This window comes from Saimiri boliviensis, chromosome 12 (genome assembly GCF_048565385.1).
Source record: "Saimiri boliviensis isolate mSaiBol1 chromosome 12, mSaiBol1.pri, whole genome shotgun sequence".
NCBI classification, from domain to species: Eukaryota; Metazoa; Chordata; class Mammalia; order Primates; family Cebidae; genus Saimiri; species Saimiri boliviensis.
Window position 1 is genome coordinate 19,024,188 of NC_133460.1, and position 16,336 is coordinate 19,040,523.

Genomic DNA, 16,336 nt, shown 5'->3' on the forward strand with positions numbered 1-16,336 from the left:
ATTTATTTAATTTGCTGTCACTATGGGCTCATAAATGGAACATTTACACTTTCTAATTTTTACATTAAAATATTTTCTCATTCTAATAATAAAATTAACATGGAAGGTGGGATCTACTAAAAAATCCTGAAGGTTTCTAGTTATCATTGCATGAAGACCTTGACAGAGTGTTTCCTGGTTCCACAAACAGGATTAATGTAGCAGTGAAAAAAAATGCTCAACTATGAGGTCTGTGATCCAGAAATCCTGAGATCTTGGTTCACAAATTCATTCAATTATATTACTCATTTCAATGAGTTTGCCAAGTAATTTGCTTTGGACAAAAAGTGCTCTTTGGAATGTGGGTAGTATCAAAGCAAATTGCCAGCATACCAAAGAACAACATAGAGATCAGTCTGGGGAAATGCATGTAAGCCTTTTTCTAATTATTCACCCTGCTAGGGACATGGCTCAAAACATGGAAGAAGTTTTGAGACCCTGTGTTATCTAAAAGATATGTCCCATTGAAGATGGCTGAATACCCAACAGATAAAGCCATGTCTTCTTTAGCTTTCCTTCCCAATTTTCTTTCTCAGAAGCCCAAGGTGGTAGCCCAGCCCAGGAGCATTGGATTTGAACTCAGAAAAGTCTTCATGCCTGGTCATGCAATTTTCTGTAGTGAGAAAGAGCTCAGCTTACCCAGCATCCAACTTGGCCTTGAGGCCCAGGCTCGAATGGGAATGTTCTGCCATCTTGGGAAGACCACTGGTCCCACTAGTGAAGTAGATGGCAGATGGTTCCTGGCTTCCAGTCACCACACAGCGATGAGTGGTGGATGCCTCCCTGACAGAGACACAGATTGTCATTTTGTCAGATCTAGCCTGGACACTGGATGTCACAGTGACCCATCTTTTCTCACCACCTGTTGTGCTGAAAAGGGCAAGTTGATCAACCCACCTCAGAAGAGAGGCTATAGAGTAGTTAAGATCATGGGAGTCTGAGTCAATCAGAGTTGGTCTGAAAACCACTAAAGTTTAGCACTTTGTTATCAATGCAACCTTAAACTAGTTATTTAACTTCTCTAAGTCTCACTTTATATCTGCAAAAAACAAGATCAAGTCTTATAGAGTTACTGAGAAAGTTAACTCCACCACCAAAGAAATGAGCAATTTGCTTAGCAAGAACTCAATAAATGCTAATCTAATTATTGTGAAGAACCCTGGCATGACACCAAGTACACAGGAAGTATGGAATTAATATGAGTTTTCCCAGTACTTTATTGGCACCCTCTTCTATTCCCTGGAAGCACCTACGCATCTCTTGGACATCTCCAGTGTCCTGATTTTAAGCCTTTAAGAGCAGGCATCTTGTTATTTATTTCTATGACAGCTACCTTAAAGACAATGGCATTAGAAATGAAAAGCTGAAGTTATCCCTTCAAGTTTCCTATTATATGTGTCCTTAATAGAAGGATTTCAGATAAGTCAAGAGAAAATAATTAGTACAACCAGTCTTGTTGTCAACTTCGGAAGGACACATGGAGAGACCTCTGCCCTTAATCAGCCTCGCTTAGAGATACAGAGGTGGGAAGAAGAGCCTAGAAACTTGGTATATCAGCCATCTCTTGGGCTTTCCCTCGTGACCTTGGCCTCACCATAGTTGCAGTAAATAGTTCTGGGTGGGTTACAACCCACTTGTTGTTAACACCATGTTGTTTCTAGTGTGCACCTCAAGCAATTCACTTTGTGCCCCATAGTTTCTCTTTTTTACCATAGCATGAAACTTTGAGTCACTCTTCATGCATGAGTGTGCAGCCCAGAAGTGTGGAGGCAATAACACTCCTAGGACAACCCTCAGCCTGTGGGAGTCAGATGCTGATGGGTCAGTGCTTGTCAGTCCCTTAGTGGACAATCCTGGGAGGCATTCTGTGTGCTGCTCAGAAGGCCCAGGCAGATCAAACCCCATTTAGTTCTTACAATTACTTGATTAAAAACCCTTGTATTAGCTTTTATTTCTTCCAGATTCATTTTTCCTAGTCCCATGCGCTGCTTCCTGTGCCTCCTCAATAAAGCACCTGCACCCAAGTGCTTGGCTCTGTTTCCAGTTTTATTAAAAACCCAGGCTGAGACATGTAGATACTCACTTTAGTAGTTTCTTGAAGTTCAGCCACCCATCCCAGCTTTTCTCAGACACCAGTAGCTTAATTCTCAGAGAAGGACACTTAGATGCCACTGTGTCCACTTCTTGGAACACTTCATCTCCAGCCACAATAGCCTTGGCCTTAGACATCTGCAACCTATACAGTATGTCGGTGGATTTCATCTGGATGGTCCCAGGCATAAAGACGAGGCCTAAAGAAGCCAACAGTTTAGAGAATTGGAAAGGATGGTTTTCCTTGTCCCTAGAGAAACCTGATATAAACATCCAGCAGGGAGCAAGTGGGGAAGGAGAAGATGGGAAAGTAATGACCAATGAAGAATGTCAATAACAAAGGGGACCAAGGATTAGGGAGTGAATGAAATCTACAATATTCCCTGGATTGTCAGAGTCTTAAGGGCCCTACTGAGACAAAGAAAAGAAACTGAGTTGCTAGTGTCACACTGTTGACAGTCTAAGACATATACATACCACTCTCCTCACCCACTCTCCTCAAAAAAAAATTTTTTTTTCTACAGGAGTTTGCTGTATTCAGAACTCTCGTGTGATAATTAAAGAATCATGAAGAAAGGCACTTAGAAATGTCCATGGTCTTGAGATACCAATAGCTCTAGGTCCTTGTTATTTCTCCAACCCTGGGACACTAAATGCATTTTCTTAGATGAGTGTGCCTTTAGTTTTACATGTATGTGTACATACAAAAAAGAGTTGTATATATTTAAGCCGGGCATGGTGGCTCAAGCCTGTAATCCCAGCACTTTGGGAGGCCGAGGCGGGTGGATCATGAGGTCAAAAGATCGAGACCATCCTGGTCAACTTGGTGAAACCCCGTCTCTACTAAAAATACAAAAAATTCGCTGGGCATGGTGGCATGTGCCTGTAATCCCAGCTACTCAGGAGGCTGAGGCAGGAGAATTGCCTGAACCCAGGAGGCGGAGGTTGCGGTGAGCCGAGATCGTGCCATTGAACTCCAGCCTGGGTAACAAGAGCGAAACTCCATCTCAAAAAAAAAAAAAAAAAAAAAAAAAAGAGTTGTATATATTTATTGGGTACAAAGTGGTGTTATAATTTTGAAGACAATGTGAGATGATTAAATTAAGCTAATTAATGTATCTATCACCTCAAATATTTAACATTTTTCTCGTGATGAGAATTAGAAATTTATGCTCAGTGAAATTTTCAGTACTCAATTTTTAGCTATATTTAGCATGCTATGCAATTTATCTTAAAAAATTAGACTTATTCTTTGCACATAACTGAGGTTTTTATACCCCACGATTATCACCTTCCTATTTCTTGTTCTTGTTTACTATCTTAATGAAATTCCTTTGATTTTAAAAATCTTCTGTAGAATAACTAGACTTAGGGCCAGGCATAGTGGCTTATTCCTGTAATCCTAGCACCTTGGAAGGCCAAGGAAGGTGGGTCATTTGAGGTCAAGAGTTTAAGACTAGCCCGGCCAATGTGGTGAAACCCCATCTCTACTAAAAATACAAAAATTTTCTGGGCATGGTGGTACACACCTATAATCCCAGCTACTCAGGAGGCTGAGGCAGAATTGCTTGAACCTGGGAGGTGAAGGTTGCAGTGAGCCAAAATTGCACCACTGCACTGCAGCCTGGAGTACAGAGGGAGACTCTGTCGAGAGAGAGAGAGAGAGAGAGAGAGAGAGAGAGAGAGAGAGAGAGAGAGAAGAAAGAGACAGAAAGAAAAGAAAGGAGGGAGGGAGGGAGGGAAGGAAGGAAGCAAGGAAAAGAGGGAGGGAGGGAGGAAGGAAGGAAGGAAGGAGGGAAGGCAGGGAGAAGAGAATATCTACACTTTCATTTTTTATGAAGCTTAAACCACATGCCCCACCTGTTAAATAGCTTTTAACCTTAGCTCACCTCCTTCTAACTCTTAACATTTTGGGATTCTCACTGCACACCTGCAAATATCTTCAAATGTCTCTCTACCATGATGGTCATATTGAGTCAGACACGGAACAATAAACACATTTCTTCCTCTGAATTCTCTTTTCCTCCTGGATATAATCTCAGTATGACACCTTTCTGTCTGGCTTGTTCTCTCTTTCCATGAGCTTCCAGGTTCCTGCAATTGGTTTGGTTGCCTCTGGTAGTTTTGAATTCCTGGCTACGTTTATGTCTTCCTCCTTACCCAGGCTCACGCTTAGCCCATTGTCCCCAGAATATCTAGTGGGTGGGACTTTTAGTTGGGATTAGGCTGTGTGTAAGCAGAGGTAGGAAGGGCCAATTTTTGAAGGCGGTTGCTAGAGTTTCTTGAGGTTCTTTTTTATACCACTGTATTTCTCATCCTTTTAATGTTAAGGTTGATGATTCTCAAATTTCCATCTCCATCTCAGATTTTGGACCCTTAAATCCAACTTGTTGTCACTTCTTGAACATCACATGGACCTCTTGGACTCAACATGCCCAAATTGAACTTATCATCTCTTCCTAACACCTGTGCCTCTTCCTATGTCTGTGTTCTTCACGCCATTAAAAGACAGCACCATCCACCCACTTGCTGAAGTCTCTGTGACTTCTTTCTCTCCCTGGCATCTTCCTTGAAAAACCCTGTTACTAGTTCCCCCTAATTGTGTATTAAATTTACTTGTCTCCATTTCTACTACCAAAATCAAGTTGAAACCGTCATCATCCCTTCATCTCTTATCTGATAATTCAATTCCACTATTGCCTTCTTCATCCCATTCTCTATTGAGCATCCAATATGACTATCCAAACAGAGGATGATCATGTCACTCAATGCATCAATGGTTTGAGTGTCACTGAATCCATCAGTCATTTCCCATTTACCACTGGGTGTGTGTCTACAACTCTTACCATGGCCCACAAGGCACTGTCAATTTAGTACTTGGCCATCTTTACATGTTCATTCTATTGCCACTACTTTCTTTTTATGGCCTGGACTTTCGGCACACAGACATCCTTTTAGGTTCTTTCATAATTTTCAAGCTTCCCTCCCCTGTGGCTTTGAAACTGCCTTTACCAAAATTATGACACTGAGGAAAATCTGACATGGCCTACTTAATCTTGTTTCTCACTTCAAAAGTTATCTGTCTTTGCTCGTTCCTGGGCATAGTCCAAGCTAACTGTGGGAGGAATCCAGCCTATAGACTAACTTTAAAACAAAAATGATAATAGCTCTTTCCTGAAACTAACTGCCGCCATGCTTAGAGATTGAATCTGCCTTTGGAGAGATAACAAATTGGTCACAAGGCTAGGATTATAATTCAGGAGTCATGTAGTCAGAGGTCACAAGATTTGTAACCTCCCCAATTTCTCCTATAGATAACATCATTATGGTAAAACCTAAGACTAATGTTTAAGGTGTTTTTTAGACCTTGCACTCTGATGGACCAGTGTGTACTACCCAGACCAGTAACTGATACCAAGAAACTAACTCAGCTATTTCTGTGATCTCTGAGGAGTTGACTCAACACAAGAAGACAGCTCCAACACACAATTTCATCCCCAGCCAATCAGTCAGCATTTCCTATTCCCTATCCCACTGAATGCCAAAGCATCTTTGAAAAAGACTGGTCTCTGATTTCCTAGGGAGGTGGATTTGAAAAACATCTTTCATAATTCAACTTGGTGGTCTATGCAATTATTAGATTCTTCTCTACTGCAACTCCTACTGTTTTCAGTGTTTGGAGTTTCTGGGTAGTGGGCAAGAAGAAATCATCAGATGATTACATCTTCACATGTGCTGTTCCCTTTGCTTGGCACAACCCTCTCTATCTCTTGGCCAAATCCTACTCATCCTGCAGATCTCAGCTCAAATATCACTTCCATTGAGACTTTGTTACTCTTCATATTGGTTAGTTCAAGTATCCTTTTAGACAAGGCGTTGGCAAACTTTTTCTGCAAAAAGCCAAATAGTAAATATTTTAGGTTTTGTGGATTAGACACTCTCTTACTCCAACTACTCAAGTTGCCACTATAGTGCAAAAATGGCCACATATAATATGGAAACAGGTGGGCATAGTTGTGTTCCAGTAAAACTTTGTAAGAACAAGCTGTGGGCAGGATTTGGCCTGCAGGTCACAGTTTGCCAAACTTATTTTTATAGATTTTTATAGAATTCTCATGGCACCTATCATAATTGTGATTAAATACTTATTTGTGCAATTAATAGTTTAAGAGCTTTCTCCAGAGGTCTGTAAATCCCATGAACATATAGACTATGTTTTTGTTGTTGTTGCTGTTGTTGTTCACTCTGCGTAAGTGTTTGGCACATAGTTTGCTTAAATGAATGGAAGAAGGGAGATATCTTTCTTCATATGAGGGAGGACAGCATGCTCCAAGGAGGGAACTTCTTTTGGGAGAGGTGGCTGCATTTCTCTGCTATCAGTTTTCTTCACAAGGAAGACAGTTCTCTGTCCAGGTAGTTAGTTACCAACCTGCTCGAATGCAGCCCAGTATCACCAGCCCCCACTCAGGTACTTGGGGCAGCACCACTGCCACACGGTCCCCACGCTGCAGGCCACATGCTTCCGAGAGGACGTTGGCTGCCTGCTGGCTGATTTCACTCAGTTCTCTGAAGTTCCACATCACTTCCTCCCCATTCCCATTTACCCACCACAGGGCTGGGTCTGGAGGTCGCTTGCCAACCTGAGGAAAGAGAAGCCCTGCTGATTAGGTGGCACTGGTACACAAGCAGGTAGAATAAATTCCAAGTTTTGGGATTGCCAAGTCAGTGCTTAGTAAGCTTTTTTAATCTCAGCACCTCCATACAGTCTTTAAAAATATTGAAAACCCTAAAGAGTTGTTATTTATATAAGTGATATTTATCAATATTTACCATAGTTGATATTAAAACAGAAGTTTTATAAATGTATGCTTTAAGAAAATAACAGTAATAAAGCCATTATATATTAGCATGCATAATTTTTTATAATGATGAAGAAAGTATACTTTTCAAAATAAAAAAATGAGGAAAGTGGCATTATTTTATTTATTTATTGCATCTATTTATTCTGTAATTCACTTTAATGTCTTAGTAGAATAACATCAGATCCTCTTGTCTGCTTCTGCACTCACTCTGTTGTGAGTGCCAACACGTACCTTCTGGAAAATGCTATTGTGTACTTGTGAAAGAATGAGAATAAAAAGGCAAATACCACTTTAGATTTATTTATATATTTATCTCTGTCTAACTATTTACTTTTTTTTATTGTGTGGTAAAAATACACATAACATTTCCAATTTTAACTATTTTTAAGTGTATAGTTTAGTGACATTAAGCACATTCTCATTGTTATGTAACTATCACCAGCATCATCTCTAGAACTTTCTCATCATCCAAAACAAAAACACTGTCCCCATTATACAATCACCCCTCATCCTGTCTCTCCATAGGCCCTGATAAACACCATTCTACTTTCTGTCTCTATAAATTTGACTATTCTAGATACATGATATTGTTTGAATATTTGTTCTTTCCAAGTCTCATGTTGAAATGCAATCCCTAGTGTCAGAGGTGGGGCTTGGTGGGAGGTGATTGGATCATGGGGGCAGGTCCCTCATTAATGGCTTGGCACCATCCCCTTCGTGATAAATTGAGTTTACATAAGATCTAGTTGTTTAGAAGTTAGTGGCACCTTCTCACTCTCTTTCTTGCTCCTAATCTTGCCATTTGTTGCGCCTGTTCTTTCTTTGTCTTCCACCGTAATTGCAAACTTCTTGAGGCCCTCATCAGAAGCAGATGCCAGCCCCACACTTCCTGTACATTGTGCAGAACTGTGGGCCAATTAAACGTCTTTTCTTTATAAATTACCTAGTCTCAGGTATTCCTTAACAGCAACACAAGAACAGTCTGGTACAGAAAATTGGTACCAGGAATGGCATATTGCTATAAAGATACCTCAAAATGTAGAGGTAACTCTGGAACTTGGTCGTGAGAAAAAAATTGAAGAGTTTGGAGGGCTTAAAAGAAGACAGAAAGATGAGGAAAAGTTGGAACATCTTAGCTACTGATTAAATAGTTGTGAACAAAATGCTAATAGAAATATGGACAGTGAAATCCAGGCTGACCAAATTTCAGATGGAAATAAGGAACTTATTGGGAACTGAAACAAAGGTCCCCCTTCCTATACTTTAGCAATTAACTTGGCTGCATTGTTTTCATAGCCTAGGGATATATGGAAGTTTCAACTTAAGAGTAATGACTTAGGGAATCTGACAGACGAAATTTTTAAGCAACAAAGTATTCAATATTTGACCTGGACTGAGCGTGGTGGCTCATGCCTGCAGTGCCAGCACTTTGGGAGGCCAAGGCGGATAGATCACAAGGTCAGAAGATTGAGAGCATCCTCACCAACATGGTGAAATCCCATCTCTACTAAAATACAAAACACTAGCTGGGCATGGTGGCATGCACCTATAGTCTCAGCTGCTTGGGAGGCTGAGGCAGGGGATCTCTTGAACCAGAAGGGTAGAGGTTGCAGTGAGCCGAGATCACACCACTGCGCTCCAGCCTGGTGACAGAACAAGACTCTGTCAAAAAAAGAAAAAAGAAAAATAAAGATTTGACCTTGATGAATAGATAAATAATGGATGGATTAGGCATATATATAACAATGGGATATTATTTCAGCTTTTAAAAGGAAGGAAATTCTGACCTGTGTTACAACATGGATAAACCTTGAAAACATGCTAAGTGAAATAAGTCAGACACAAAAGAACAAATACTATATGATTTCATTTATATAAGGTACTGTATCAGGCTGTTTTTGCATTGCTATAAAGGAACATCTGACACTGGGTAATTTATAAAAAGAAAAGTTTAATGGGCTCACAGTTATGCAGGGTGTACAGGAAGCATGGTGCTGGCATCTGTTTCTGGTGATGGCCTCAGGAAGATTACAATCATAGAAGAAGGTGAAGGGGGAGCAGGTGCACCAAATAGCAAGAGCAGGAGTGTGAGAGAGAGCATGGGGAGTTCCACATATATTTAAACAACCAGATCTCTCATGAACTCACTTATAACCAAAGGAATGGTGCTAAGTCATTTGTGTGGGACCTCCCACTATGATCCAAACATCTTCAACCAGCCCCCACCTCCAACACTGTGGATTACATTTCAACATGAGATTTGAAGAAAACATGTATCCAAACTATATCACTTTGTTCCTGACCTCCCAATTCTGATGTCCTTCTCACATAGAAAAATAGAATAATCTCTCTTTAGCAGACTTTTAATCTATTTGTTGATAGATATTTGGGCTGTTTGATCTTCCAGCTTCTGTGAATTAAGCTACTGTAAAAATGAGCATGCACATATTTCTTGGAGATCTGATTTTAGTTTTTTTGGGTGTATACCCAGAGTTGGAATTGCTGAATGGTAATACTAATTTTTAATTTTTTGAGAAAATGTCATATTGTTTTCCATAATAGCTGTAACATTTTACATATCCATCGTGATGCACGAGGGTTCTAATTTCTCTGTTTTATTGTAAAATAGACTCTTCACATATCCCCTGAAAGAGACTCATGTATCCTCAGGGGTTCCCAGATCATAATTTGAGAGTAATGATGCAAAATAAAAGAGAAAACGTGTTGGCAATTTTATTAGATATTTCAAAATTTGCCTCCAATCAGAGTTATACCACTTTGTGGCAACACATGAAAGTGTCTGTTTCCTCACAGCCTTGCCAATAGAGTTGTTGAACTTTTGTATTTTGTCCTTGCTCATTCCTCCCAAGCTAACTATGGGAGGAATTTAGTTTATAATTTAAATTTAAGGCAAGGATGATAAATGTCCCTTCCTGAAACCAACTCCCTTCTTGTTCAGGGATCTAAACCTCTTTGTAAAATTAATGCAATTCCAAAGGATTAGGATTATGGTAGATGGTAGGGGCTTCAACTCTGCTAAGCTATAAGCATAGTTAAGCGATAACCATCCATTGTTCCCTAGCTTGCTTACTGCTTAGGACTCATGTACCAGAAGTCACACAATTTGTAAATTCACCAGTTGCTCCTATCGATAACATCACTATTGTAATATCTAAGACTGGCCTTTGAGATATTTTTTAGACATTTGCATTCTGGCAAACTTACTGACACTACCTAGGCCCATGACTCATAGCAAGGAACTCACCTTACTAGTCCTGTAACTGCCTCACCCAGAAACAGACTCAGCACTGGAAGACATTTCTCACACTTCTATGATTTCATTCCCAACCAATCAGTAGCACCAGTTTCTTAGACCCTGCCCACCAAATTGTCTTTTGAAAACCCTAGGCTCTGAGCTTTTGAGGGGGCAGATTTGAGAATTATCTCTCATTCTTCCACTATGATGCTTTGTGATAATTAAATTTGTTTTCTGAAGGAAAAAAACAACCTTTTGTATTTAACACGATGGGTACAAAAATGTTATTTTGGCAAAATCTTCACTTGCATTACTCTTCTTATGAGGGAGGGTGAGATTTTTTTATGTTTAACGGCCATTTGAGTTCACTTTTTTGGTGACCTGTCTGTTCATATACTTTGCCCACTTTTATATTGAGTTGCACCCTTTTATTCTTGGTTTCTATAAGCTCATTTTATATTTTTAACTTTTTGCTGTCATATAAGTTGAATATTTTCCCTACAGTTGTCATTAGTCATTGATTTTGCTAATGGTGTTATCTGTGAATGGAGAGGTCTTTTGATGTTTATACAGCAAGCTTACTTTTATGAATTCAGAATGCTGTTTCATAGTGTTGGGAACTCAGGACATCATGTCATAATCATGACTCTTTTTGAGTACCAATGTGTCAAGCCCATGGTGGTAGCACCACCGCTTCCTCTACTCCTAGCCAGAATGAATCCTTCAATCCTGCAGAAAGAGTCACAATAGGAAGGGGCTTCCTCAATATCTAAAAGGTCTTACTCAATATTTAAAGGAAGCATAACTTTTTCTAAAAAATTCACACATCTACATTTTTATTTGAAAATTTTCAATTTTAAAATGTTGACTTTTTTTTTTTTTTTTTTTTTAAGAGTACCTGAACCCAGGGCCGTCTTCAGCTTCGGGGCAAGGCATTTGCAATCTCTACACTAAGGCTGTTTCATAGTGTTGGGAACTCAGGACATCATGTCATAATCATGACTCTTTTTGAGTACCAGTGTGCCAAGCTCATGCTGGTAGCTCCACTGCTTCCCCTACCCTAGCCAGAATGAATCCTTCAATCCTACAGAAAGAGTCACAGGACTTCAAATGAAGGCAATTGATGGATCAGCTATGAATGGATTAAAATTTTAGCAGCTCAGGGCTGGAAAGGAAACTCAGAATTTTCATCATCTTTTTCTATGTTGGATGTCTCATTTTGGAGCTCTTTTGATAATCGTTGCCTAGTAACTATCTTGCTTGCACACCTCTAATGAGAGGGACATGTTACCTAACTTCCTGGCAAGACTCAGTCTTTGATCACTGCTGATTTGCAACCCCCCACCAACTTTTTTGAGACAGAATATCACTCTGTGGAGTATGGTGGTGTTATCATAGCTCACTGCAGCCTCAAACTCCTGGGCTTAAGCAGTCTTCCCACCTCAGCTTCCTGAGTAGCTAGGACTGCAGGTGTGGACCACCATACCTGGCTAACTTTTTTTAAAACATTTTTGGTAGAGACAGAGTCTTACTGTGTTGCCCAGGCTTGATTTGCTGTTATTAGATTCAAACACACCACTTCTATGACCCCGGAACACTAGTTTTCATTTCACCCTGGAAGGTCACAACAGAGCATATGCGGTCTCCATACAATGTAAACAAACTGTGTATTGGCTGCTTGGAAGTTACCAGGTTGCCACACTTCTGTGCCTTTCTTCCTTCCAAGCTTATGGTATCTCTCTCCCATATCATGCTGTCTTCATGGAAGATGAATGTCTTGTCCATAACTTATTACAGTGCCTGACATGTGATAAGTGCTTAACAAATATTTACTAAATTAATGGATGAATTTTAAAAGTCAACCACATCGTCTCACTCTGTGCCTCTTTTCCTCCCCATTTACCTTCTCCATCTCAGCCCAGTGATCTATCACATCTCTCGCAAAGTTAAACGTGGGTTGAACTTCCAGGTGGCCCCACTGCACAGACACCAGTTGCCTATTATTAATATGGAGAGCATGGCTGGGCATCTGAGTACCCCAGAGGGCGCGAAGTCCCTGAAGTTTTCGCAGCCAATACATGTTCAGACCTGTAAAATGAAGAGACACAGGTGAGAGCTTCTTTAACAGATTGCTCTACTGATCATCAGCAGCTTCAGGAGATTCATCCAAACCTTATAGAATTCTTCCCAGGAATTAATTTGCTGTGATTATGAGTAAATTGGCACTCAGCATCTGTTTCAGTGTCCTTGTGGGGTGCTGTTTTCTATAGGCACAAGAGGATACAGAAAAAGTCCCAGATCCTACATCTTCAACACCTCTGACAGTTTTATGAACACCCAATTCCATATAATAAATCCCCTTGTGCTTAAAATACAGTGGGTCATATATTGGATTGTAGTTCCCAGAAATTCACTCCATTCCTGTTCTGGGATTATACATCCCCATTCATTTTTATGTGACTTCCCAGGAGGAAGAATATGTATCTACTTCTCGCTGATTTTGGCTTGCTCATGGGATATGCTTCAGTCAATGAAATGTGAGTGTCTGGGACTGTATGATTCATCAGAAACTCAGATTTCTCCCCTCTGCATGAGATTTGCACAACCCATATCAGTGCTGTACCATCAGAATGGGACCCAGAACAACCAAAAATGTGGAGTTGAGCTGAGCCTAGCAGTACCACTGACAACACACAGACCCATAGGAATATATGTATGACTAAAAACTACTGAGATGTGTAGGGTGTTTGTTACTGTAGCAAATGCTAATTAATTCAAGTAGCATCATTTTCTTTAAATTCAATCTGGACTGATAACATCCTAAATCCTAGGTCTTATGCGTCTAGTGCACAGGGCCTAATACAATCACTTTAGAAATTATAGGTGTTGTAATTATTGTTTCTATATAATTTATTCCAAGGAGGTAGTTCCAAGGCTATGCAGGCTGGTCTTTGAGTTATACCCAAGGTACCATGAAGAGGTTGTAGAATTTAAGTCTAATGACTTTTTTTTTTTTTTTAAAGAAAATTTATTTCCATAGGCTTTTGGAAAACAGGTAGTATTTGGTTACACGAGGAAGTTTTTTACTGGTAATTTAAAAGAGTTTTGTGCACCAATCACCCGAGCAGTATACACTTAACCCATTTTGTAACCTTTTATCCCTCACTTGCTTCCCATCTTTTCCCTCAAATCCCCAAAGTTCTGTGTATCATTCTACTTTTCTTTTTCTTTTTTTTTTTTAATTCTTCCTAACAAATTCTATCATACACCTTTGTATCATTCTTATGCCTTTGAAATTTATATCTTAGCTCCCAGTTATGGGTGAGAACATATGATGTTTGGTTTTCCATTCCTGAGTTACTTTACTTTGCATAATAGTCTCCCATCCCATCCAGGCTGCTGTGAATGCCATTAAGTCATTCCTTTCTATGACTGAGTAGTATTCATATGTATGTATGTGTGTGTACACACACACACACACCACAGATTGACAGGCATTTGGGCTGGTTCTATATTTTTGCAATTGCAAATTGTGCTGCTATAAACATGTATGTGTCATGACTTCTTTCATATAATGACTTCTTTTCCTCTGGGTAGATACTCAGTAGTGGGATTGCTGGACAGTTCTACTTTCAGTTCTTTGAGGAATCTCCACACTGCTTTCCAGAGTGGTTGTACCAGTTTACATTCTCACCAGCAGTATAGAAGTGTTCCCTTTTCATCACATCCACAGCAGCATCTGTTATTTTTTAATTTTTTTATTATGGCCATTCTTGCAAGAGTACGATGGTATCACAATGTGGTTTTGATTTGCATTTCCCTGATAGTTAGTGATGTTGAGCATTTTTTCATATTTGTGTTGGATATTCTTTTGAGAATTGTCTATTTATGTCCTTAGCCCACTTTTTTAATGGGATTTTTTGTTGTTTTTTTCTTGCTAATTTGTTTGAGTTTCTTGTAGATTCTGAATACTAGTCCTTTGTCAGATGCACAGATTGTGAAGATTTTCTCTCACTCTGTGAGTTGGCTGTTTACTCTGCTGACTGTTCCTTTTGCTCTGCAGAAGCTCTTTAGTTTAATTAAGTCTCACTATTTATCTTTGTTTTTGTTGCATTTGCTTTTGGGTTCTTGGTAATAAAATCTTTGCATACGCCTGTAGTCCTAGCACTTTGGGAGGCCAAGGTGGGTAGATCACGAGGTCAAGAGTTTGAGACCATCCTGGTCAACATGGTGAAACCTCATCTCTACTAAAAACATAAAAAATTAGCTGGGCATGGTGGCGCATGCCTGTAATCCCAGCTATTCAGGAGGCTGAGGCAGGAGAATTGCCTGAACCCAGGAGGCGGAGGTTGCAGTGAGCCAAGATCGTGCCATTGCACTCCAGCCTGGGTAACAAGAGCGAAACTCCGTCTCAAAAAAAAATATTTGCATAACCCAATGTTTAGAAGAGTTTTTCTGATGTTATCTTCCAGAATTTTTATAGTTTCAGGTCTTAGATTTAAGTGCTTGATCCATCTTGACTTGGTTTTTGTATAAGTGAGAGATGAAGATACAGTTTCATTCTCCTGCATGTGACTTGCCAATTATCTCAGCACCATTAGTTGAATAGGGTGTCCTTTCCTCACTTTATGTTTCTGTTTGCTTTGTCGAAGATCAGTTGACTATAAGTATTTGAATTTATTCCTGGGTTCTCTATTCCGTTCCATGGTTCTATGTGTCTATTTTTATACCAGTACCATGCTCTTCTGGTGACTATGGCCTTATAGTATATTTTTGAAATCAGGTAATGTGATGTCTCCAGATTTGTTCTTTTTGCATAGTCTTACTTTGGCTATGAGGACTCTTTTTGTTCCATATGAATTTTAGGATTATTTTTTCTAGTTCTGTGAAGACTAATGGTGGTATTTTGATGGGAATTGTATTGAATTTGTAGATTGCTTTGGGTGATATGATCATTTTTACAATATTTATTCTATTCATCCATGAGCATAGGACATGTTTCCATTTGTTTGTGCCATCTATGATTTCTTTCAGCAGTGTTTTGTAGTTTTCCTTGCAGAGATTTTTTTACCTCCTTAGGAATTTTTTTTTTGCAGCTATTGTAAAAGGGGTTGAGTTCTTGATTTGACTCTCAGCTTGGTTGCTGTTGGCATATAGCAGAGCTACTGTTTTTAGTACATTAATTTTGTATCCTGAAACTTTGTGGGATTAATGTATCAGTTCTAAGAGCTCTTTGGAGGAATCTTTAAGGTTTTCTAGGTATACAGTTATATTATCAGCAAACAGCAACAGTTTGATTTCCTCTTTCCCAATTTGGATGCCCTTTATTTCTTTCTCTTGTCTGATTGCTCTGGTTAGGGCTTCCAGTACTATACCGGATAAAAGTGATGTGAGTGGGTGTTCATGTCTTGTTCTAGTTCTCAGAGGGAATGCTTTCAACTTTTTCCCATTCAGTATTATGTTGCCTGTGGGTTTGTCATAGTTGGTTTTTATTACCTTAAGATATATCCTTTGTATGCTGATTTTGCTAAGGGTTTTAATCATAAAGGGATGTTGGATTTTGTCAAATGCTTTTTCTACATCTATTGAGATGATCATGTGATTTTTGTTTTTAATTCTGTTTATGTGGTGTATCACACTTATTGGCTTGCATATGTTAAACTATCCCTGTATCCCTGGTATGAAACCCACTTGATCATGGTGGATTATCTTTTTGATATGCTGTTGGATTTGGTTAGCTAGTATTTTGTTAAGAATTTTTGCATCTATGTTCATCAGGATATTGGTCTATAGTTTTTCTTTTTTGTTACATCCTTTTCTGGTTTTGATATTGGGTAATATTGGCTTCATAGAATGATTTAGCGATGATTCTTTCTCTCTTGTGGAATAATGTCAGTAGGATTGGTACCAGTTCTTCTTTAAATGCCTGGTAGAATTCAGCTGTAATTCCCTCTGGTCCTGGATTTTGTTGTTGGTAATTTTTTTATTGACATTTCAGTCTCACTGCTTGTTATTGGTCTGTTCAGGGTTTCTAATTCTTCCAAATTTAAGCTAGGAGAGTTGTATCTTTCCAAGAATTTATCCATCT

The 16,336-nt window shown here is 39.3% G+C and overlaps 2 protein-coding genes across 9 annotated transcripts in view; one reads left to right on the top strand and one right to left on the bottom strand.

Moving 5' to 3' along the window:
• PDILT (protein disulfide isomerase like, testis expressed) overlaps positions 1–16,336 on the top strand; it is a 158,120-nt gene that overhangs the window by 29,550 nt on the left and 112,234 nt on the right. The window contains exon 1 of one of the 6 annotated variants that reach the window (XM_074381966.1): positions 12,285–12,357. The exons of the other annotated variants lie outside the window; for them this stretch is intronic. The gene's annotated coding sequence lies outside the window, so the exon portion shown is untranslated. Of the gene's footprint in view, positions 1–12,284; positions 12,358–16,336 lie in introns of those variants that run through there. 6 annotated transcript variants of the gene reach the window in all.
• LOC101048755 (acyl-coenzyme A synthetase ACSM2A, mitochondrial) overlaps positions 1–16,336 on the bottom strand; it is a 38,653-nt gene that overhangs the window by 12,289 nt on the left and 10,028 nt on the right. For all 3 annotated transcript variants that reach the window (XM_010340752.3, XM_003930151.4, XM_074381972.1), the window contains exons 2-5: positions 12,152–12,336; positions 6,560–6,770; positions 2,123–2,330; positions 679–822 (exon numbers count right to left, since the gene is read on the bottom strand). In XM_010340752.3, coding sequence (XP_010339054.1) covers positions 679–822; positions 2,123–2,330; positions 6,560–6,770; positions 12,152–12,328 — 740 coding nt within the window. In that variant the 5' untranslated portion in view covers positions 12,329–12,336. The remainder of the gene's footprint in view (positions 1–678; positions 823–2,122; positions 2,331–6,559; positions 6,771–12,151; positions 12,337–16,336) is intronic.